This window comes from Ursus arctos, unplaced genomic scaffold, assembly GCF_023065955.2.
Source record: "Ursus arctos isolate Adak ecotype North America unplaced genomic scaffold, UrsArc2.0 scaffold_24, whole genome shotgun sequence".
NCBI classification, from domain to species: Eukaryota; Metazoa; Chordata; class Mammalia; order Carnivora; family Ursidae; genus Ursus; species Ursus arctos.
The window spans coordinates 22,970,320-22,995,768 of NW_026622919.1; the positions used below are offsets into that span (position 1 = coordinate 22,970,320).

At 43.9% G+C, this 25,449-nt stretch overlaps 1 protein-coding gene across 1 annotated transcript in view; it reads right to left on the bottom strand.

The window, feature by feature from the left end:
* Nucleotides 1-25,449, bottom strand: part of SKAP1 (src kinase associated phosphoprotein 1) — a 266,257-nt gene that overhangs the window by 15,087 nt on the left and 225,721 nt on the right. Inside the window, exons 9-11 of the mRNA XM_057318109.1 lie at nucleotides 23,897-24,088; nucleotides 15,653-15,703; nucleotides 7,769-7,869 (exon numbers count right to left, since the gene is read on the bottom strand). Coding sequence (XP_057174092.1) covers nucleotides 7,769-7,869; nucleotides 15,653-15,703; nucleotides 23,897-24,088 — 344 coding nt within the window. The remainder of the gene's footprint in view (nucleotides 1-7,768; nucleotides 7,870-15,652; nucleotides 15,704-23,896; nucleotides 24,089-25,449) is intronic.

Consider the following 25,449-nt stretch of genomic DNA (forward strand, 5'->3'; position numbering starts at 1 on the left):
CTCTGTCTAATAAACGTGCAGTTGACTCTGGAGGAGCTGCTTGTTATAATACTGGCAGTGGGAAATGGAGGGAATGTCACAGTTAAAGACACAAATTTTCCCCATAATATATTCGAATGGAAACCTCTGAATCCAATACTACATGGGCATATCTAATAAATTCACAATATTTCAGTCTCAACAGCCTTCACCGGTTAGTTTTAAAGATTTATGTGGTAAAAAATTACTCAGTGATGAATATGGTTTATTCTGTGCAGTATTGGAGGTATAAGGAATTAAACCACCGTCTTTAACAGTGAATTTATTATTACCTCTGTCAGAAGACGAAGACTTTAACAGCATTTGTTATAAATTCACCGCAAAATAAATGGCTGGATTTTTTTTTACACTGGAGTTTGTAAAGCATCGGGCGATTCTGAGTATTAGCCTAACCCTGCCATGGCTTATATGGTTCTAGGTAAACAATTCTGTGTGGGCCTCATAGTTAATTATCTGATCTGGGACTTTCCACCTGACTGAAAGGTGTGTGCGTGTGTGTATGTGCGTGTCTGTGTGTGTGTGTGTGTGTGTGTGTAGAAAGTGAAGCTTCCTCTCCAGGACAACAGTTTAAGAGTAAGTGGAGTAAAGTGGAAAATGCGTTACTTCTCTTTTTAAAAGATGGGTTTTATAATAAATGGCCAGAGTTTGGAGGATAGGGTTGATAGGCAATTGGGGCTCTTGTTAGCAGGTTTATATGCATGCATATGCACACACACACACACACACGCACACACACACACGCACACACACACACACAAGCATCCTCTCCCTTTTGTCCTCTCTTGGAAGGGGTGTCCCCTCATTTATAAAAATTACCTGGAAGGAATGAGGCTGCCAGGGTTTGTTCTAGACGATTGGTTCCTGTCTGGGGGAAAGGAATGGCCTCTACTGAATTTGACCGGTGTATGACCGTTGCCTTCCAGCTGACCCCAAATCCCATTCCCATCCTCCTAACTCTGTAGACTCCCATTGGGGTTAGTAATGAGAGAAAACACCATCATCATCATCATCTTCGTCATCACAGCACAGTGTTGACTCGCTTGTTAACATGAAATGGGGTGGTGGGGACAGGTTCTGCTTCTCTTTCATATCATCATAAATAAGAAAAGATATTTTCCGATGGTATCCCCTCACTCGCCCCCTTTGGTTAGGTCAGAGGTGAATAATTGCTCTTTGACAGGCATTGATCAGTTTCATCACACTGTTTGGGCAGCCTGTGCCCCAGGCCTATATTCTCCCCACTTACTCCCCTGAATTACCTCCCAAATAACCCTGCCCATCCCCCCACACAGCCAAACTGAGGGTAATGGTGCCTGAGGAAGTCCTAAATGGACACTAGATGTCACCAAACACCTCCTTTCCCTCAGAGCCCTGAAATTAAAAAACCAAAAAAAAAAAAAAAAAAAAAAAAGAAAGAAAACCCAACCCAAACCCAACCCAACCCTTCATTTAAAGCAATTGAAGGAATTAACTTATCTGTTTTTATGAGGCTTTTATCACATTCAACTAAGCACACTTAGGAGAGGAAGTACTGTTGCATTCAGATAATTTTTACAACATACACATCTCTTTTGGAGGGCATGGGGTCAAGGGAGGGGAAAGGTCTACTTTCTTTAAGTAGTCCTTTGAGGGAGGAGGTGGAGAACAGGGGCTTTAAAAACCCCGTTATAACAGACACGGTGTTGTGTTAACACAGTCCAGGTGCTGGGAACAGACCTGTTGCCTTCAGGTAACGAGAAGTTGGGTCTGGAGCTGGGGTCCAGCCTAATTTTAAGTAGCTTCAACCACGCTGGAAGCTAAATGTCACTCAGAGTGACAAAGTCAGTCTATCCTCATCCTCAAAAGGCCCAAAGCATCTACAGCATCATGTGTTTGATGTTTAACTTGACTTTGCCTGTAAGGTTCTCTGTTTCCATGTTAACTGCACTGGCAGAGAAAACAACCAAAAGGCTGGTGTGTTTGGTCCACGGAAACACCCTCCCACCGCAGCTAAGCCACCATATAAGTAGAACCCTGTGGTGCCCAGCTGATTGCTCCGAGGCTGAGCTCCATGGGCTTAAGTGGCAGGGCAACTCTTGGAGGAGCCTACGGCCAACTCACGAGGCACACAACAGAAGCCCAAGAGATGTGGCTTGCTGACTCAGTTTACCCTAAATAGAAGACCTCATTCAGGGACCTCTTCTCCTTTCTAACCAATTGAGAAAGAGTTTTTCTTTCTCTCTTTCATTTGCCTCTATCTGCTGGACAGCTCACGTTGCCACTATGAGTTACTTCCGGAACAGGAGGCTTAATTTTTAAATAGGCATTTATTTAAGATCTCTCGCATAGTAGAACGAGCACCTTTATTACTTAGAAAGAAGGTTCCCTAGTGAGAGACCTTGGAGCCAGGAAGAGAGTCACTTCTTTGAAAGTTGGAACTTGTGACTCATCTTATCCAAACAGAGGCTTCCTATCTGACCTCTCTTTCTCCCACTTAAAATAAATGCCCGCAGCAGTGTGGGTCCGCAGAAGGGCCTCACGGTCCGCAGATCAAAGGAACGAAGCCAGGGCCCGGCGCTCCCGCACGAGGGTCCTCCAGCACCTGCCCTGTCATGCCTGGTGCCCAGGCTGAATGGATTTTTGGAGTACACCTGTTGTTGAACCCCTGCCAAGTACTGATGGCCACTAACCCCCCAATCACTTTTCCCCGCTGTTGATGTTTGGAATGTCAGACAGGACTGAGCAGCAGCCGGTGTGTATTTCAAACACAGCAGATGGATTTTTATATTAGCTCCTATTTCATGTTCAGGCAGAGCGACCGCCACACTAAAACCACAGCCTCCATGCTGCCGAGTTTGCTTCTGTGAGATTAATTCTGTGAAATTAATTGGGACAAGATTGAAAAGGAAATTAAAATGCAGCTGAGTGAACAGGCCTTTCAAACACCTTTTTCCTGCTCTATTCAAACTTGGATTCTGCGGTGGTCGCAGGCATCGTGGGAAGTAATTTACGAGAGGCAGGCTCTCAGGAGCCATCGGTTACGTATGAGGAGACCTGCACAAGCGCCACAATCTGGAACCACTGAGGAGCGCTAAACACCCCGCTGTGGCCTGAGCTGCGTCCCTGCATGGGAGTGAGGCGGGGGGAGCAGAGCTCAGTTCCTGTACCAGAAAAAGCTGCTCAGAAATATCCGGGCCCAAAAGGAACGTGGGAACATCCGCGAGAAGCACAGATCTGCTTCGTTATTAAAATCTCCCTTTAATATATTTTAAAGCCCAAATTGGAACTCAGTGAATTAAGTGGGCATGAAACCGCATGGGGCCTAGGAATGTATGGATGTGTTAGGGGAGGTCAGCGGGGGTCCTGCTGACTGTGCCCACTGGTTACCGTTTGGGAGCTTGGATGCCTGGCTCTGGCCTCTCATCAAATGAGAAAACAATCCATCTGTTATTGTCAGTGACAAAACCCCTCAGACCAGGAAAGGCTAGGTGGATTTCCACGTAGGCCTCTTCACTGGATGGTTTTCTATTTCCAAGTAAGAAGATTTTGTGCTTTTGAGTGTCTTCATGGAGAGTTCTTGGGAGGACAGGCTACCTGTTTTTTCTCTCTCTCTTCAGAGAGAATTTATTGAATTCCTTTTTTTTTTTTAAATTTTATTTATTTATTTGACAGAGAGAGAGACAGCCAGTGAGAGAGGGAACACAAGCAGGGGGAGTGGGAGAGGAAGAAGCAGGCTCCCAGCAGAGGAGCCTGATGTGGGGCTCGATCCCAGAACGCCGGGATCACGCCCTGAGCCAAAGGCAGACGCTTAAGGACTGTGCCACCCAGGCGCTCCAATTTATTGAATTCCTAATATGTACCCAGCATTGACCCTCAAAAGTTTACTTTATTGTTAGTGGAAAAGAGAGGAATATGATAATAGTTACTATTCCCTAAATGCCAGGCACTTCTCTACACGAATTCTCTAACTGCAAGCATCATAACCCCTGTGAATAGAAGTTATCCCAATTTTTACAGATGACAAAACAGAAGATTAGCAGGATTAAGTGACTTTGCTCAGGGTCACATAAGTAACTCATCTGTTACTGGACTGGTGATGGGTATTTGGTTATCTCTGGGCTGTATCTTTCTTCCCCAGCCAATCATCCTCTCTGGAAATTTTACTTTAAAAAATGACAAATAGGGGCACCTGGATGGTTCAGTTGGTTACGCGTCAGACTCTTGGTTTCTCAGAGTCATGAGATTGAGCCCTGTGTGGGGTTCTGAGCCTGGCATGGAGCCTGCTTGGAAATCTCTCTTCCCCTGCCCTCCTCCCTCTACCCCTACTCGTATTCTCTCTCTCTCTCTCTTAAAAATAAAATAAAATAAAACAAAACAAAATGAAATAAAATAAAATAAAAATAAAAAAAAAATAAAAAGGACAAATAGCTCTCTTCCTTTGGGATCATTCTTGCCCAAAGACCCTAGGCCCTAACAGACTCTCCTGGCCCTAGGATTCTAGGATTCAAGGTTGGAGCATATTTGGGCAACCATTAAGGAACAGCAGGGAGGGGCAGGAGCCCAAGAATAAAGTGCAGACCCAACCTGGCTTCCCTACCCAGGGACCACTTCCTCTTCTTAACCTGCTCCCCCCCCACAATATTTCTTTTATCATACAAAGAGAGAGGGGAAAACCAGAGGCATTTATGAGGGCCCAAAACAAAAGAGCTTATAATTGAAATTTTTGAATTCGTTTAATCTGCATAAATAATTAAAGCGAAACACATTTTTGTGTGGAATTTCTTTAGCAGTTTTGCGGTGTCAGCTTCATCATGTTTAGTACAGGAATGCTCGAGGTGGATGGAAATGTAGAAGTTATCTAACACAACTCCCTCATTTTACAGGTAGGGAAACTGGTCCAGGTTAGCTGAGCTGCACCCGGTTATGTCTTGCCTTGTGTCTCTTTTCTTTCCCTTTCTTTCTTTCTTTCTTTTCTTTCTTTCTTTCTTTCTTTCTTTCTTTCTTTCTTTCTTTCTTTCTTCTTTCTTTTTAAGATTTTATTTATCGATATGAGAGAGAGAGAGAGAGAGAGAAAGAGAGCACACATGAGCAGAGGGAGAGGGAGAAGCAGACTCCCCACCGAGCAGGGAGCCCAATGTGGGGCTCGATCCCAGGACTCTGAGATCATGACCTGAGCCAAAGGCAGACGCTTAACCAACTGAGCCACCCAGATGCCCCATGCCTTGTGTTTCTTGGTGGAAATAGACTTCTCCAGGTTCCTAACCCAGTGAGCCTTTCCTGTCTGACAAAGGTTTTACTGGCCAGAGAGAAAAGTAAAATGGAGATTTCCGGATACCAATTTTTTGGCCTAACCTCTACTTGGGTCAGTTCTTTTCCTCCACATGTGAGAGGCAGGTTGCAGAAGCCAGTTGGGGCTGAAGTGGAATGTATTTAGGATTCATGTGAGAAAAAATTCCAGAGATTGGGAGTTACTGAAAGTCTGAATAGACAAACATCTAATGGTAGAGGGATCTCCTTTTTCTATCTGTCTGAATTGTTTCATTTGTGCTTCTTCGAGGCGAGGGAATGGATTGGGTGGCCTTTTAAGGTTCCTTCCTGTCCAAGGACTGTTATTGAGTTAGGTGATATAATAAAGGTAAATCCAATCCGAAATGCTCCCCAAGCCAACGTTAACTGGAATGAAGCTTTATGAGGGAAACTGCAGTGAGCTTCCAGCTTCTCATTTCCTCCTCTGACATGCAGGGATTAACAGCGTGCAGAAGGGAGGCAGCTGGTGTAGCTTTTGGGGGAAGAAATGCGCTACTACACCGGCAAAGGATGAAAATAGGCTTAAGACCTTCCAAAAGAGGCAGAAAGAAACCAGACAGAACCAGAACAGCAAGGTATTCTCCCTGAATCAAGCTTTGATATATTTAGCTTTCAGTACGGGAAGAGGGGAAGGGGGATTGGTTAAAAAAGACAGGTAGGGGAGGCTCTACGTGTTCTTTGGTACCTCTTAAAAATACAACAGCCATGGTACCCACAGATAGTGCTGTACTGCAGGGCAAGTCACCACACAGCCCCTTCTAAATGGAGGAGAGGGACCCCCAGTGAGAAGCCATTAACAAAGGCAAAAGACATGCAAAACAAACAAAATAATCAGGACCGAGAGAGAAGGCCAGCAGACAGTCTGGCTCTGCAACCCCCCCTTCTGCTGCAGGCACCTCAGACAATGTAAACAGTTAATTTGTTCACCTGCAGGCTCTGGGCAAACAGAGGCCTGGTCACACCTGAGTGGATAACTCGATTACCCCTGTAATGCCAGCGTGGTAATGTACACAAATTCTATTACAAGGCAAACCTTGCTTTCGGGCATTTGAAATACCAATCAGGCCAGTGTCCACTCCCTTCTTTGCTTCCAATTTATTCTTGGTGTATTGGGGCTGCACCAGAACAGCACTAGGATGGAGCTGAGTTAGGACTCTGGAAGAAATCACTGGAAGATTGTGATCTCAGTCAGCAGGGCTTACAGGCTTCCTACTCTTGTGCAAAAGGTTGGGTCTGAATTTGGTCCTCGTTCCGAGGGGACTTGTTGCAACCACTGAAAGGTACCTTAAGTCAGCCCTGGTCTGTTTCTTAAGGACCTTCTGGTATCTTTCAAATCGAGACAAACCCTCGGCTATTGACAAAATAAAGATAAATAGCGAATGATGGGTTAGTAACGCAATGGGTTTTCAATTTGCCTTTATGGAATCCACATACTCATTAATTAAAGAGCAAACGGTGTCTATTTAAACATGTGTTTGTAGATATTGATTGACCTCATAAAGAACTTTCTGGTAAGTTACTTCAGGGACAGAACCTATTTCCTTAGCTCGCCTATGTGGAATATGTATCATCTTCCTTTACAAAGGATGATGCTACTGATCCCTCAAATGGTACCCTGTGAGTTCTGAATCTTCTTCACATTAGCGATGAATCTACAATAATCTACTCTCTCATTTTTTCCCAATTCTTTTACGATCAATAACATAATTTGTGAGATGCTTAGTTGGGGCTAGGGATTAACTTTATGACTGAGGAAGAGAATAAAGTTAGCTGGCTCTTGTGGGGCTGGATTCACTATCTTGGCCTTATCAGCACTTGCTCAAACCAACTGAGCCAACTAGCACTGACTCCCCACCCCCCCATCATAATTATATTACAGTCTTGTTTATCTGTAAATGACATAAGAAAGTGGTTTACCAAGCCAGAATGTTTCAAGAGAATTATACAGTAATAAGTTATGTACATAACGATGACCTTTTAAGCACCACAAGACCCTAAAAAGAATAAATTGATTGGCATGGTTTCAGTGTTATATCTACTTTATTGCATTTTTAAATTTGAAAATTAGTTCCTGAATCTGAAATTTCAATTAAAAATTTCCCTAACAATTATAAATCAATGGGAATTTACTTTATGTGTGAGGGAGCCATGTAATGCACACCAGAGAAATGTATGACACAGAATAATTTTGGTCATGGTGACTACATCATTGAAAGTGAAAAAAATGATTTTTTTTAGAGGGAGGAGAGGCAGAGGGAGAGGGAGTGAGAGAGTCTTAAGCAGGCGCCACACCCAGTGTGGAGCCCAACACGGGGCTCGATCTCACAACCCTGAGGTCATGACCTGAGCCAAAATCAAGAGTCGGATGCTTGACCGACTGAGCCACCCAGGTGCTCCCCCCAAAATCAACTTTTGATCCAAGCCCCACACTCTGTGTCCTTACCTTGCTCAGAATGCGGATGAGGTCACCCCTTTGGAAGGACAGTTCATCTGGCTGGTCACTATGGCAATCCCACAGGCCTTGGTAATAATTGGTATAGTCCACTGGTCAAAGAGAGGAGAAAGCAAAGTTAGAAGGACTCTGTCTTTTTCCATGGAGCCCACATTTTTGCTGTAAGTGGAAATCAGTGTTCTAATATTGCCCCTAGGAAACCTAGGATTCAGGGGTTTGGGATGAGATACAGCCAAACACTCAGCATGAGCGAAGGACTGTGGGAAAAGGAGATCATTAACTAACATTAAATATTTACAGATTACCCTTAGTCAGATGTTATTCAATAATATGATAAATGCATTCATTTATTAATAAAAGAAAACCAGGCAGGTAATTTTTTACTTGGTTTGTAAGTAAGCAGTGCAGAGATTTCCTGCCAGATTTTCTTGATCCGGGGTCTCTGAACTATCCAGAGCTTCCTTCAAAATGCATTTGAAGGACTGGGATACGTCTCCGACTTCTGCCTATTTACTAAGAGGCTGAGTCAGCCAGCTTGTGTCTGCATCACAATCTCACATGTTGGTCTCTTCTGTTACACAGGAACTTCATCCTGGGCACTTCCCACCCAGGTACTAGAAGAGGTAATCCCCCAATAAATACGGTTATGAATAGCCCAGTCTTTAAGTGGAACCGGGGGGGGGGGGTGTGTCTCATCCATTACAACTAAATTCTGGGTGGGCTGGCCCTTTTCCAGCATCTCATTTGTAGACCCTGAACAGGCCTGCCAAGATTTATCTGCAAGCCCCCAGGGGGACAGAAACCAAAGTGATCTGCATTAAAAATGAAAGCAGCTGAAGACACAAACCAAGCTTTTGAAGCAGCTGGAGAGATTTACTGGGCTTCTCAGCAAGACTAGATGGCAGTGATGCCACAGGACAGACATCGATTCTTAGCAATGAAGAATCTGTATTGATCTTCTTCTACCCGGAAAGGTTAAACACTAGAGCGCAAAGTTGGAGAGGATCTGGGGATTTGAATGGCAGGAGAGTGAATGCCCGCTGGACCAGGCACGACGCGGCCATGTTCCCGTTCCTTAGGTTGCCATATGGGTGAGAGCGGTCAGCAAAGCATCTACCAAAGATGAGATTCTCGTTGATGGGAGTCAGGAGTCCTGGGTTCTAATGAAAATTCAAGTGACTTTTGGGGACCCTATTTGCACCAGTTTCTACCTTTCCCTTCATTGGTTTTGACCCTCCCATGAGGAGTGATAGTGCTGGTCACTGAGGATGGAAATAGATGGGGGAAGGCAGGTGGGCAGTGTGGGTGGACAGACGCACTGGCTATGCTACAAAACTTGTTCTTAACTTACCAGCAATTCAAATAATAAAGGCACAGGAGAACAAAATCCCTGTGTGTACCTGGAAAAGAACTTTGGTAGGAATCTTAAAGTGCACAAGAACCAAGGAGGGACAGATCTACTTAATTAAGACTTGGACGATGCAAACAGGAGTAAAAACGTTAATCATATAGAAATCAGGCATGTCTTCTTTACGAAGGTTATTGTTCGTATATGCAGTAAACGACAGAGGGCAGCAGACAAGACAACCACACTGGAAACCACAGAGTTAAGAATGTGCTTGGAAGAAAAATACTTTGGGAGAAAAACGCTAACAACCGGAAAGACAAGGTATGTATTTTGGGGGATACCAGGGCATGAAATAATAGAGAAATATCAGTCCCTGAAGAGTGAAACTGGTTTTCCCAGAAGACATATTAATATATTTTTAGTCATAATGGAGTTGATTAATCACCTGAAGATTTTGACAAAATTAGAAATGAAAAGTACATACATATGTATATATTTATATTTATATTTATTTATTTATTTATTTATTTAAGATTTTATTTATTTATTTTTCAGAGAGGGAGAGACAGAGAGAGTGAGCACAAGCAAGGGGAGAGGCAGGCAGAGGGAGAAGCAGGCTTCCCGCCAAGCAAGGAGTCCAATGCAGGACTTGATCCCTGGACCCTGGGACCATGACTTGAGCCAAAGGTAGATGCTTAACTGACTGAGCCACCCAGGCATCCCTACATACACAAATATTTTAAAGGTTTTATTTACTTATTTGAAAGAGAGAGCGAGTGAGAAAGCACAAGCAGGGGGAGCAACAGAGGGAGAGGGAAAATAAGCTCCCTGCTGAGCAGGGAGCCCAACAACATGCGGCTCGATCCCAGGACCTGGGATCATGACCTGAGCTGAAGGTAGATGCTTAATTGACTGAGCCACCCAGGAACCCCAGAAATGAAAAGTATATTGATGTCAATATTCTTCATGCATTTATATATTATACAGAAAATAATTTTATAAAAATAGATTTTTAAAACACAACTTGATATTTCTGAATGGTAAGAAGACTGGCAAAGTTGTCTTGACTTTGGCTTAGCAGATGGTCACTGTGGGGTACTGCTCCCCATGTGTCTGGAAATTCTTCTAAGATTATGAGTACTTTTCAGGTATATATGTAAAAAGTGACTTGATATTGGGCATATAAGACACCAGAGAAAACCTGGAAACAGACCTATTCTAAAAGCAATATAGATCACAGGGAAAGCAAGGAGCTAGGAGGAAAACAAAAGCCTTCCAAGAAAAAAATATAGAAAATGCCTTTGGTTCTTCATAAGCTAAAGGCTAAAAGAAGATAGAGCTCAGGAATCCAGTGGATAGTTTACCTAGCCCAAGAACCAGAATTGTCAGAACTAGAACCATAAAAGGACAGCTTCAGAAAATAAGCAGAATGAAGGGCTAACCATGGGGACTTGCTGTCCAGACAGAGGTATTTGGGTACTAGGGAAATCAGTGAGGAGGAACGCCTTAGCTGGACAAGATTGGACTCGGTATTGCAGACTCCCCATTTAACATAGGTGTGACTTGCATGGATGTGTGTGTGTGTGTGTGCACACGACTTCTCTGCATTCATTCCTCGGCATTCAACGGACATGTCCACAGCACTTACTAAGTGCCCGGGACTGTGTAGGACACTGGGAATTGCCCATTGGCCACACGCTGTCCCTGTTCTTCAGGCTACTGTCCAGTGGGGGAGGCAATGGGAAACAGAGTCATACAGATATTTACTTATCTACGACTGTGATATGTCTTCAAAGGGGGAAGTTGAGGGTGCTGTGTACAACAGGAAAGCTAACTTCACGGAAGGTTTCCCAGAAGCTTTGGTTGTGTTATCAACACCTGACTGAGACTGGGTGTTTATTTAAAGATCTTGAAGAGGGGACGAGGTAAGGCAGAGGAGGGCTTCATTCCTGACCCTTGGCTTCTGGAAGAGCTTGAAGGCCTGGAATTTTGTAGGGCCTCCCTAAATTTGCCCAGGTCATCCTATAAACAAGGGAACGCCTGAGGAGACTGATGTCTTTAGACCAGTGAGGAATTGGGAGCCTGAGAGAGGATTTCCTCTGTGGACTGGATTGAGGTTCCTTTAGGTTTACGCGACTCTAGCAGCAGTCTGAGATCAGACACGGTGCGGCATTCTGACCATTTAATTAATTCAAAGCATCCTCATTCTCATTTTGAGGACATTATTCCATCTAATTATATTTTTTTCCAGTCTGTCCATTTGGAATGAAAAACAAAAGAATAAAGCTTAATGCCAGCATTTTTCAATGTCTCTCCAAAAAAACCCCGTAACTCTGCACTAAATAAAGCCTGGTAATTCAAAAGCAAAGCACTAATATATTCAGCATAAAACAGACAGAGGACCTAGAGCAATAATGACACCACTAATAACTAAAACAGTTATAACAATTAACAACAATTACAATGATAGAGAAGCTAATGCGTATGTGATCACTGCATTTAAATTGCTAGCAGAGCTGAGAAGGACTTTTTCTAGAGAAAAAAAAAAAAAAAAAGAGGGGCAGCATCTTATTTTCTTTATCCCATATGAGAGAAGCTAAGCTCCCAGCAAACAAAATGTCATAGGAAGAATAGCAATGGTCTACGTTTAAATATATATTGCTTTTCTCTCCTCTCTAGGTATTTATTGCAAAGCATTCGTCATTGCACACCAAGTTCTTTATAACCAGTAATAGCCATTTCTCCTGTAACGGAGGCCAGGTGGTATTACTGTTGACAGGGTCAGAATTTGAGAATGAGCTCTGTGACGTGGAGAGTTCTACAGTAAAAAGGACCAGGACATGTTTTTGCCTGTCTTCCTCCTTAGGGACAACAGAACTTGACTGTGTTCCTTCCAGAGTTCACAGGTCACCTTGGGGTTTTGTTTGGGAGACACTGGGTGGCTCTAGAATTCAAGCTGTGACCAAGGAAAAGAGGCTAAAAGGCAGGTCAGCATGTTGTTTACATTTGCTCGATGAGCCAAAGGGCTGTGCTAATGAGGCCTGGCTATGGGAGCAACTCTTAACAAATTATGGAAAAGAGAGAATGAGAAGACGGTTAAAGCCAGTCCTTGCTAGACCATGGGTAGGTGAGAAATGGGTATAGAAGGCCAAAGCAGTGAGCCACTGGAAGGGACCTGAAATATTTTCTAAGCCAGGCCGGAGAAGTCCACCATATTCAGTCCATTAAAGCAGACTCAGTCTGATACCTTATTACCTATTTCAGAATGAAAGGCATAAAGAAATTTGCCAGGGCGCCAGGGTGGCTCAGTCAGTTAGGTGTCTGCCTTTGGCTCGGATCATGATCCCGGGATCCTGGGATCAAGCCCTGAGTGGGGCTCCCCGCTCAGCGAGGAGTCTGCTTCTCCCTCTCCCTCTGCCCCTTCCCCACGCTCGTGCGTGCTCTCTCTCTCTCAAATAAATAAATAAAATCTTAAAAAAAAAAAAAGAAGAAATTTGCTAAGCTCCACTAACTAGGACACCAGAACAGGAAGAGTAGCTGAACATTGCCATTTGCTTGTTTTCATAGCCCTTGAATCTTGACTTCTGAAATTTCTACGGTCTTTAATGTTGTAAGTATGATCTTGAAGTGGAGAACACTCACAGATCCTGATCTTCTTCTATGCTCTTCCCCCCCGCCCCATGCTCCTTTTATTGGGCCAAAATTGTCGCTGGCTGATGCTCAACTCATGTGTGGTCTTGGGAAACAGGTTTCAAAAAATGAGAGCTGCAAGACCTCTGTGGCTTCCCTGTTGCTTTCGTGGAATCAATCCATCGGTATATGCACTAACACGGAGAAGCCCGTGGTGGTAGAAGTTCATCAGGGACCATGTTCCTGCCCTGCAGAAATTATTGCATGGGGGCTCCTTTTTGGCTGAGTTTGCCCACAATTTTAGAGTGAAAACAACCTGTTCGGAGATCTTCCTTGGTCAGATATTTGGTGTATCTAAGGATGAGTTGTGCCTCCAGGTCCGCTCTTTATTTGACATGGCAGACCCAAGCCAATGGCCAGGAGTTTTCGTATAAACAGTACAGAACGAGTTTTCTTGTTGGTTACCTGAACATTGCCTTCTCGTGATAGGGAAGGGAGATAAGCTGTCATCACGGAAGATACTTAGTGTTAGACTGTTAGGCTGATGGGTTGCAATTTAGTGAGAATCTGAGGTGTTGAAGAGTCACTCATTAAAATAACCCTGTTACTAACAGTCATGCTGTAAACTGAGCTCTTTATAGATTGAACAATCAATACTACAAGGCTGTGATAGATTTTCTAGGTAACAGAATAAAATAAAAGAAATTACATCTTACAGGGTCATTAACACCCAATGAGGATAAACTGAATTCCTTTTTTCCCTCCTCTTCTGATAAGATCTAGTTGGGCTTTAAAAATGTTAGTAATTCTATCACGGGAAAGCAAAGCATTTCTGGGAACAGGCTCCTTGGAAGAGTTCTGGAGAAGAGCATGTGGATTTTAAAGGTAACTCTGCTAGCCACAGTATCTTTTAGGGGAATAATGCCCCCCACCCCCCAACCCTGCCGAAGACATGTGACACTTGAGAAAAAGAACCTAAGTGAACCAAACTAGTGTAGCTTGTCTGTTACATAAGAATTCACATTGTCCTAGAGTTCCCTTTTATATGCCTTCGTGGGCCTGCCTACCCTTTCCTTGGACCTGTACATTTTATTGTCATAAAGCTAAGGGATGACATTTGGATGCGCCATATTTGTTGCCATTTCCACAGCTCCTTTGGAGAAAAGGCACTGTATAAATGCAATAAATAAATAAGTAAACACAAATAATAAAAATTCCTGCCTCAGATTCTGCAGAGAGAGCAAAAAGTCCTCTGTGTTTTAATCACTAAGTCACCAATCATTATAACTGGTGGGAAGTATAAACCGTAGAAACATAGTTAGAGCCCACTACACTTTAACAACACCTGTTTTTTGTTTTTTTGTTTTTTTAAACAACGCCTGTTTTGGAGGCAGGAAGCATGAGGAATGAAAGGGTTTTTGTTTGTTTATTTGTTTGTTTGTTTTTTTAACTTATTTGAAATAGAGCTGTTGGAACAGTTAAGAAATAAATCTCCCCTCACCATCCCGCCACCCGAGATAGAACCTTAGAAAGAAAGGTTGAAGGAGGAAATGTGATGAGGGAGGAATCTGAAACTGAATTTTAGACTTTTGCCAGAGACTGCTGCTTCCTGAATGGCGTTTACTATAAAGTTGGCCGCAGGAAGTTTATAGTTTTCCCACCTTCTATCCTGTGCTGGTGATGGAAGTTGGTTGGGAAAAGTCATGGGACATAGGTTGGTCAGAAAACAGATTTTCTGTTGGAATTCTGCACAGCGAGTAGGAAACGGTAGAAAATAGGTTTTGGAATGGACTTAATTATATGGGCTCATCGTGACGAGGTGCTCACTGGAAGCTACGCTAATCCTGGACCATCCTCATGCGAGTTCTTCCTTTTTCTCCTGCTCTAGCACCTGACTTCTGATGCCGTCTCTTCTCCCTGGGAGAAGTTGGGCATTGACGAAGTTCGGTCCTTCACTAAATCTGTTACATATGCATTTCCCATTGGGCACGAACCTTAGGAGAAGGGGTCTTGCTGAGCAGATAACAAAGAGAAGAAACGGCAACAGATGAGAATAGAGAGGAGAATGGGAAAAGGAAAGGCCAGGGAAATGGGGAGGGACCAGGGAGAGAGAGTTGGGAAGAACTAGGCTTAAGACTTTCATAGAATCTCTAAGAAAAAAATCAGCTAGTATCTATATCAGCCACAATTTAGGCTCTGCTGATGGGATGAATGTCCTTGAGGTGGCCCTTGCAATTCACATTCCTTCATTGACAAGGATGGACTAGGTCCTTGTCCGCTTAAGGAGGCTTTGGAGGGGCATCTGACCCTAGAAAAAGATGGGCTCACTAACCGCCTGAAGCATGGTTAACAGTCTGGGATGAATAAGATGTAATTTCGTATTCCACAAACCTGTTACATATTCATTCCCAAATGTGCCTGGAATCAAACCAGGCCATCAGAAGTCAGCATCACCAAGCAGTTCCATCCCTCACCCCACGTTCGCTTTTCAGATCTGACACATTTCCATTCCCCTCTGAACCTGCAATCTCCGGGCCTCTCAGAGAGGAGACATTTCCATTCTTTCCATTCTCAATCCCCTGATCTCTTAGAGATGAGGCAGTTCTATTTTCACCGTACTGATTTAGGAAATACTGATAGGAAAAAATAAATATCTGGTTTGGTTTCTTACCCTCTCTAGGATAAATCTTAGCTGTTCTGAGAACATTAATTAAGGTGAGTGGCTGCTCTGAAGGTTGAGCTATTTCCCTATCCAGTCTTCTTATCTGGGGCTTTTGAGGTCGACACACCAGTACCCTCTTAATTAGTGAGCCCGGTAACGTTTGTAGTCTGAAGGAAGGTGCCTTCTCCAGTCAGAAGCCTGAACGTCCTACTGTCCATTTGGGAAGCTCTCATACCTCCTCTATGTGGAGTGCCATTCTCATCCTCTTCTGGATCACGCTCTTCATCTGAGGGGATAAACATGATCAGCGTTAACAATTAGTGGTTGATAATCTTCTGCTCTTTATACTGGTGGGTCTTCTCTCTCAGAGCTCCTCATGCTCTTTCCAAGGCCATAATTGTTCTTTCTTTCTTTTTTTTTTAATCATCTTGCATCTTCAAACTGGCCCTCTCCTTCCCTCCCCTTCATTCGTTAATAAACGTATTTAAGTGCTTGCTCTATTCAAGGTGCTACACTAGGAACTGGAGACACAGAGTGGACAAGACTGGCAGGGTCCGTGCCCTAGTGGAGCTTTCAATCCACTGGATTATTTAGGCACCGATCACTAGAATCCTGGTGCTCTCCCTCAAGCTCTATTTCTCCACTCCTTCTAGCATTCTCTTCTAAATGTATTGTCTCTATGTAAGTACCCAGAGTTGTGGGTGTGCGTGTGTGTGCACGCACGCATGTGTGGCTAAGCATGTGTTTAAACCCTCCATGATTAATTAGTCCTTAATGTATCAAGTTTTGTTCAGCCGTAGCTGAAGCTGGTCATGTCGGTAATTTTATGTTCCTGGTACTCGGGGCTTGTAGTTATCTTTTTAGTGCCGTTATTCAGCCTGCCTTGTTCATTAGAGTGTAAGCTCCTGAGGGCAGTTGGAATGGTCTTTTAATTAATTGCTGCAGGTACACAATGGGTTCTAAATCAGTGCTATTGTCTAACTCCAATCAAGTGTTTATACGGTCAAAGTCACAACATGATTGGCCTGTTTCTTACCCTCATTAACCTGTTTCATCTCAGACTTCATACTACCTGATACCACGGGAATCGGGTCTTTATAAAGAAAGCATGAGTACCAGACTCATATTAAGCCAATTTACATGTGGAGTAAGATGAGCAAAAACACAGTTGCTATTCTCCTTTTCATCATCTCTGTGCACTCTCTCTTTCTCTCTCTCTCACCCACCCACCCACACACAATGAATGGGGCATAATAAGCAACATTTTGAGGATTGAATACTTAGGTTTTTTTGGGTCCACATTTACTTTCTCTTCCTGGGTCTTGGGGCACTTACCTGGCTTGTTTCCCCATAGTTATGCCACTAAATGAAACTTTTGAGGAGCTGGCCCAGGGACAGTTCCTTTTTTTTTTTTTAAATATAAGTTTTATAGAGCAATATGAATTCTGGTATGTTAGAATGGGGGAAGTAAGCTCTGAGCTCATAAGTAAGAAGAAGCAGCACAAACATATGTTACAGCACTATAGAACATTAAAGAAGTAATCGATTTCACATTAAAATGATAAAATTTCCCTGCAAAAAATAAAAATTAAGGAATTGATATTCTGCAGAAATGAGTCATATGTCCTTCAGACTAAAAAAATTATCATATATATATATACACACACACACACATATCTATTTGCCCTACAAGATTCTGTGGGGAAAGACCTCAACTCTTCTTACCTTCATGTATGGCCTCACAGCAGAGAATTTCCTACTTACCACCTGTAGTGCTTCCCCCCCCCACCATGAGGAATAAAGATGTGAGATAATGGAGGAGTGAAATCAAATATCGGAAATAGACCTTGCTGAAATAAATCACGTTAAACATCATTCTTTGCACATTGTCTTCCTATTACTTGCCCACTTCCTTCCTTCCTCTGCCCTGATGCTTTTCCTGTTTGACATGGGACCAATTTCACAGGATTGAGAACATTAAAAGAAGAGTTGGTACGGCCTCAGTTTTAGAGATACCCAATAATTTGGGCAGGGAGCATCTCTTCTGCTGATACCAAACAACTCAATCACAAAGCCCAATAATTCGCTGTGCTTAGGCACTTTTGCAGAGACGGTTTATTCTACCTCTGCTGTCTGTGCACAGATGTCTCTTCCTCCCAATTCTAATCAATGTAAATTGGGTCAGATCTCCGCTGTGAATTACAAATCGGATCTGAAGTTGGAGGGTCACCGTGCCTGCGACTCCACCTCCTTCCCACCACCATTAGATGGGAAGCTACACCAAAGATCTTTTCTAAATAAATCAGACTTTATTGTAAAACTCGGCCACTGACGAGACATAACCTCATTAGCATTGATTTTAAAATAAATTATTGAAAGTGGCTTGCCTGCTCTTTGCATTTGTAAAATAGGGGAATGTAAATGTATTTGCAATGATAAAAATGAAAACTACACTTGATTCCTTTGTCCTTTCAGGCAACAGCACTTAATCTAGTCATGATACAAAAATGGGAAAAATAAAAATCTCTTCTATGCCGTTCAATTCCAGGCCAGATACTCTGATTTCCATTGCGCCTGTGGAGTCACCTAGAAAGAAAGCAGAACGCTGGCCATAGATCTTATGTATCGTTCACCACCGTTACTAAGCTCTTCCGTGATGAATGTGAGGAGGGAAGCTCTAATCCCCACATCTGCTCTATCCAGGGTTGACCTTCCCGGGTGGCTGAAAGTGAGCTCAAGTCAAGAAGCCCAGCTACTGGGGCGAGAGGCTGGGTGCTGTGCCTTTGAAAGTGTGAGCATGGAGGTACCAACACACAGGGAAGCAATGCTCTCCACAGCTGGTGTGAACAGCAGCAGCTCTCAGCACCTTCCCAGCTGCAAAGAGCACAACACAGAGAGGCGGACGCTTTACCTCAGATCCTTCAATGAGATCAAACTGGCATCTTTCAAACTCCAAAGTCGAGAAAACCAATTACGTGGCCACAGAAAGAAATGTCTCTTTGCTCACAAAAGGGGGTGGGTGAAACTGCTAGATTTCTCAATTTTTTTTTCCTGTAAAATGAACCTTCGGTTTTTAAGAGATTATTTTGAAAAAAATTTTCTTCTTCAGGCTAAAGAGCTTGTTGAACTTCTTTATAAGAATATCATTAGGCATTTTAGCATTACATCTACTGGAATACATCTTCATTTAAGAGAGAATTAAAATTTATGTGCTAACTCAACTTCAAACAGGAATAGATTATAATGGTCCTCGCTCCTAACAGGGCATATGGGACCCCAACCTTATATAGGTTTTAAACAAATTAACCTCTGAAGATTACTGTCCACTTATTACATTAAATGCTCTACTTGATCCCCAAATATCTCATCTCAACTGGGAAAACAGTTGAGGAAGATTCTGTTAGCTGTGCGAACATGTGAGAGAACCATGGGGCATCACAAATGAGCCTCAGTATCCAGAGAGCTGATTTCAATCAACACTCTTGGCACAATGTCAGGGACACTAATGAGAGGCTGAGAGGAACAGGACACTGATTCCACCACGGAGTCACGGAGAGGAGCCAGCTTCCCATGACACCTGGCTCCTTTCTGAAGTGCTGCTCTGACATCGGCTAAACTGAGAACAACACTCGGAAAAATGACTGGATCCGAAAGGGGGAAGTCACTTCCCCCAAACAAAGCAAGGTGACAGAAGCTTAAAAAATGCCAACTGTATCAATGTGCAACCAGATGTCAAGGTGCTCTCGTGACAGATGCAACAGAAATGCAGATAGACTCGGAGTACAGAGACGGCATGCAGGAGAGTGGAAATAGAAAGCTCTCCACAGCAGGCACAGATATGCTATAAATCTGTGGGCGCTCCAGCACCTCTTCAGACAACACGGAAAATATGAGCAGGATGCTAATAACACGTTTAATTCTCTGTTGTATAGTTTTTAGTCTCAACTGTTACCTCAGAACATTTGCATCCTATCTCTGTGGTCTGGGTCTTGACGTACACGATATTAAATCCAATTTGTGCTAACTGCAACACTTGGAATGCGCTGAATTTAATTTCACAAACAATAATTGAGCACCTACTAATTGGAGGAGAAAGACCTGAATACAAATCACCGTGGTAGGGGCTGAAACGGAGCTCAAGTCTAGTTGAGTCTCTGGGAGGGGGTCACTAAGGAGACGTGTTGGAGCAGAAGGTGTAGGGTTTCGTAGGCTGAGCTCGGGGAGGATGTTCTCGGTGAAGAAAACCCCAGCATGACTCTGGTTTTGGTGCTGGCCAAACAGCAGCTTGTGGCTGGGGCCCAGTGTGCGCGGGAGAGAGAGAGAAAGGGCTGGGAAGCTCAGGCCTGCCGTTGGCATTGACGCTTTAGGCTCCCCCCACGGAGTGCTGTTGCTTTTCTGTGAAACTGAAAATCCCTTTCTTCATAAACTTTGTGTTTTTGGCATCTGTTTTCCTCTTTCCTTAGACCTACTTTTGCCATTTCTTCTTCTTGTCGGTCTGGGCAACAGTAGAGGGGAAAAAAACAAGTCCACAGAATGCTTGTTTCCATTTGATTCAAATGAAAAAAAAAAAAAAAAAAAACCCACAACAAAAACCACCCAGTTCTATGCTTCATTATAAAGCAATCCGGTTTCTGGGTCTGTAATAACCCTCCGGGGCAGTGTGGGCAGCACTGGAATGCACACAGAAATTCCGAGGGAGAACTCATTGTCTCTCTTCCCGCTTGCTCTCCTGAAGTCTCTCCTGAGAACACAGCCAGATTCCGCCGTCACCGCAGCTGTGACAAGGCCCCAGTTAAAGCTGCACGATGGTCTCAGGCGACTTGCTGGATTCCAGCTTTGAGGCCCCAGACAAAGTGAAACCTGATAAAAGTTGTCCTTTTATGGAACACTGAATCACAAAACTGGGCCTGTGCTGGCCTGTAAAATAATTTCCGGGGAGGGGTGAGAGAGAGCTCCGAAAAGCCTCCCATCTTCCACAGATTGCTTTAGCATTTCCTTGTGGTGGTTCCCTGCAGTTTAATCTACTGCAAATGAGATCTTAAAAATCAAGGGCCCCCATATGCTCAACACGGATGTTCAGAAATCCCACCGGATACCAACCTTGAAACCATATTACCCAGGACTAACATTTTTGTGGTCTTGGCTAAAAACCTCGAGTGCTCTGGTTTTCCCTCATGGGAAGGACAGTGCCAGCCACGTAGCAAACGCTAATTAGCCCATGGTTAATGTGATATAGTGCATTTAATTTGATGACCCATACATTATTTTGATTAGGAAAAAACATTTTTGTATTGACTCGGTATGTGTTACAAGCACTTTTCTCTGTACTAGGAAGACCACTGAAATTACATTCTAGAAGGGAGATCTCACGTACATGGCCTTCCCATAAAGACCATGGGGCTTGTGTAGGCCCCAGCCCAAAGAGGAAGCAGTAGCAGAACCATCAATGCTAAGTATTCTCTGCAAAGCACATTTACCTGTTATAATGAAACAAATGTTAGAAGCCCAAGTCATTTGACTTTTGATGGGTATGCAGTGTTAGCACAATCCAACGTTACCGTTGGCCATCCCTCCACCCAGCACCTGTCCTTGCAGTAAAAACGGGCCTGAGCAGAAGGTGCGCTCCACATTCCATCTGCTCAGGATTTTCAATTTCACCTGCTTCATACATATAGCTGAAAATGTCCAACTGGACTTTCTCAGGTTTGGTTGGTGGAGGTGGGGAACTAGCTATCCCTCAATTTTTCAAGGAGGTAACACTTTTTATTTAAACGCCATGAAATCACTAACAGCCAGCACTTACTGAGTACTCACTGTATGCCAGGGCTCCGTTCTAAGCGCTCTACACACTTCAGTTCTAGGCTTCTCACAGCATCCCTCTACGGCAGGTACTATTGTTATCCCCATTGCACAGGTGGGAAAATCACACACACAGACGGCAAATCACTTGCTCAAGGTCTCACAGCTAACAGGTGGCCGAGCAGGTCCATTCTGACTCAGAGCCAGCACTTTTACCTGCAATACCTCGCTGCCTCTCACATGCTGCCGCTCTCTAGATCTTGTGAGATGGCAGCAGAGGGTAGGCAATGTCAGCTGCCCTCACATTCCCTTTTAATTCCTTCAGGGCTTATACTGTGACATGTGTATAGTGAACAGAAAATTCCAGAAGCAACAAGCTGAGTGCCCTGGGTGGGAAGCTGAGGGATGGAGACTCGGGGCTGAAATATTCTTATCATCATTAAATGCCAATATAGCCCACCTCCAATGCTGTCTCTAAAAACTGGGATGGACAATGCTGAAGAACCTGTTGGCTGGGAACAGTGCTGTCCTTTGGAAACATATAAGCAAGTTAGCTGCAGTTTCCCTAACCTGAAGAAAGAGACCCTGGATCTCCTACAGTGTGGGCTTCCTCACTTTGTGAGGACAGTTGTGAGCACAGAAGTGGCTTTCCTTGGGAAAGCAGACCAGTGTCCATGCCCCCAGAGTCCACTCCAGCATCTCAACTGGAGGCATGCCCTGGGACCCTCGGCAGTGCTGGGATGGCCAAGGGTAGGATTTGAGGAAGCAAGGGAAGGATGGTCGTTAAGAAGACAATCATACATTCATTGACCCATCATCTGGGGTAAGGTGATGGTCTCAAACTCATCTTATTTCCCAAGGCTCCTTCTCTTTCCTGTCCTTTGCTCTGCGCCTCTGAGCATCAGCCCCCTCCTCTCTGGTTCCTCTGAGAACTAAAGCTGGTGCATGAAAAGGCCCTTCTTTGCTCCCCAGAAGCCTGAGTCGTTCAGTGAGGCTTTCCCAGAGCACTCTTCCACAGCTGTAATCCAAAGTGGAGTGTCACCCGGATATTTCCCCCAGCCTGGATGGGAGTGAGTGGAATGTGAGCTCCCTAAGAAGATTCTGGCCAAGTTGGGGAGTACATCTCCTTTTAGGGAGTGTTGTGAATTAGATCCATTTCTGCACCCTGCTGTTGCAATGGAGCAGACTGTGAAAGGGAAGATTCTCAGAGGAGCTGTGTTTTAATGTAGCAATTTGATTCAATTTTCCACTCTATAAAATTACCCATCACTGCTCGTTGCTTTCTAACAGACACCTTCACTCTTAATTTAACAATCCTATCGAATTCTGCCAGGGAAATTGGAAAAATTTATCACCTGTGAAATTTTATTTTCCTTTGGTTGTATCTGTTTTTGTAAAACTTCATTAACGACGATGACTTGCTGAGGAAATTATCATTTTTTTTTAACTTCAGACACAAGAAATGGCTCGACCTCAACCAAGATATCATTTGCATAATAAAACACAACAAAAAGGCTGGGGAAGTTGGGACTGGCAGAAGCTGGGAGTGCTAGGAGAAGAAGCAGACTCTCCCTGGTGGGTGGGGAGGTGGGTGAAGTCCTCAGCAAGAAGGAGACATGGGGCCACAGCCCGGCTCCTTGACTCAGGAAGCAATGACGTGGCTCCCACCCCCACCCCCAAGGGAAGAGCCTCATACAGCATTGACAGGATTGGACCCTCTTCTTAGGAAGTCTTGAAATGCAAGTTGCTTACTGACCCAGCTTTTTGGCAACCAGTCCTGTTTTTAGGGTCCCCAGTGTTAGAGTCACCTTAGTTTCTGAGTTCATCTGGGGTAGAGGTTTAAATTGCTATAAATTTCGGCTTAATTCGAATTTCTCAGCAGAGCACTGAACTCCTGGCAAATTTCCACAGGAGCGATCTTTCTGAACGGACTTGAAGGTTCAGCGTTCCTGTGGTCTAACTACCTCACAATTAAAAGGCTCAGGCTCCGGTTTTCCACAGTCTGACCCCCACTGTGCTCTGTGCCGTTCGACAGCTGCTGTTATTCCCACAAGAAGGGGCTACGCGGAAGCAGTGATGACTATACATTTTCTGAGACGCCAGTTATCATGCCTTTGGAAGAGAAGAAATATGTACGTGGGCCTCCTGTAATGGTGGGCAGAGGAAACAGGTTTATGTGTAAGAGGGGCGATTCGATTTGTGGTACCTGAGTTGGGTGCTGATGGGTTGTACGCTCTCAGGGTCTTCTTCGGTTACTGACAAGGTCTGTCAGCACTTCCTTGTATTCCTTTAGACTTTTGATAACCTTCCTCATTTGGAGGAGATTTTATATCACTCTCACATTTACACAGAGAAGAAGTTGAAACTAGAGAGTTTTGATGACCCACCTCAAGATCCAGAGTAAACCCATGAAGGCCAACATGAGTCGTCTTGACTCGACATATGTAATAATAGAGTTACTTCACACGGCCAAGGTGAAAGACACGCCTTGATCAGTTCATCTTGCTCCCAAATCAAGGGAGAGCTTCTGGACTGGGCGTCATGGAAACTCCACTGAAGCTTCCCTACGTTCTTTTCTTCAGAGATTTGGCTTCTTCTGCAGGTTTCAAACTTATATTCTTCCACCAGGTCAAGAATTTCTGAAACTAGTAGAAGATAACCAGAAGATAACATTTCTCACCTGGTAAGACTTCATAAATATCTTCTTCTGTCTCCTTTGTGGGCTCTTTTAGCCCCATACTCCCAGGCAAGATGACAGGTCTGCCTTGGGAACCGGAATTTGGGGCATCGAAACCATCAATATCATCATACGTCTCTTCCTCTTCCTCTTCTTCCTCCTCCTCTTCACACGGAATGGTTAAGGAGCTCAGATCTGCCAGGGCAGAGATGAGAATGAATCAAGATGGGGAGAAAAAGGAAAGAATAAGGCAGGGAAGGAAAGAGGGAGAAGGAGGAGGGGGGATGAGAATAAAATATGTCAAAAGAAAATGAAACGCTAGGTTAAGTGCTGTTATTTCTAATGTGGGCCTTGGTGCCAGGAAATCTACAGAAAAGGCCAGACTAGCACTGTGTCAGGTTTAAACCATCAACATAAATCCTTCCTTGCAATAAAACTTGATCAGGATGAAGCAGCTCTGAAAAGTAGGAGTGTGCGAATGAGCACATGAGGCTAAGGGACAAGAATAAGGCCAGAAGAGGAAATGCCAGCGCGCCGTGCACTGTTCTCCAAGTAGAGAAAGGGCGAGTGATGGCCTGTGGCTCCCCAGGGTGCACAGAGCCCTGGGAGCAATGGTGGCTCCCGGAGGATAGCCAAACTGTCAGAAGCTCGTCTCCCCTGTGATCTCACTGCAGAATGTCAGACAAGTTTGTGCATAAAGAGAAAAACGGGCAAGAGTGGAAGAAGAGAAAGTGAGATACAGAAAAATATAACAGTCGTGCGAGACCAAATGGAATGGCTGAGCCGCATGGTTCCCATGCCCTTGTGCAACTCTGCAGTCTGGCTGACCTCAAAGTGGGTCATTGCAGAGAGGATGTTGAGCCGTTGTTACAAGCACTGGGAGATTGGTTTTTATTTTAATGGGGAACTGGGAAGGTTCGCTCTCTGATGTTAGTACAGAAGGCTCTCTGAAACCCTTCTGAGGGGCCTCTGCAGGATGGGTGAGTGCAGTCAAGGTACTCTGGGGAAGGAATGGATGGAGAGACATCCGACGTTCATTTCAAAACACAATAAAACTGTTTGGCTTGATTAGGCATTTAATAAAGATTTTGCAACCATTTTCATTGGAATTCTGGTGCCACCTCATATGAGGAAGGGATCAAAGACACATTTGTGGCTTAAACCATATGTTATTATTTTGTTCGTTTTAAAATAAAATGGAATGAATAATTTCTTCAATGTGGGATTCTGAAAGTACCACAGGGTACAGCTCAATAAAGCTGCTTTGAGTTTTATTGAGGTTTACACACTTAGGGGTATATTACACGCATAAATCCAAGGCACCTAGATGAGAGTGTACCCTGTAGTCTTGCCATCAATGTTCATGTCTGCCTAGTTCCAGTCTATTATACGTGACGCTCTTGGTAGATGCAATAGTTTGTTTTTGTGATAGCAAAGGCATAAACTGAGTAAAATAGGCAATTCTTGTAATTAAAGCTCCGGTGCTTCCTTCTTTTTATCCACAATAAAATCTTATAGCAGAATAAAAAAAAGGAGATGAAAAGGCTTGGTGTTTT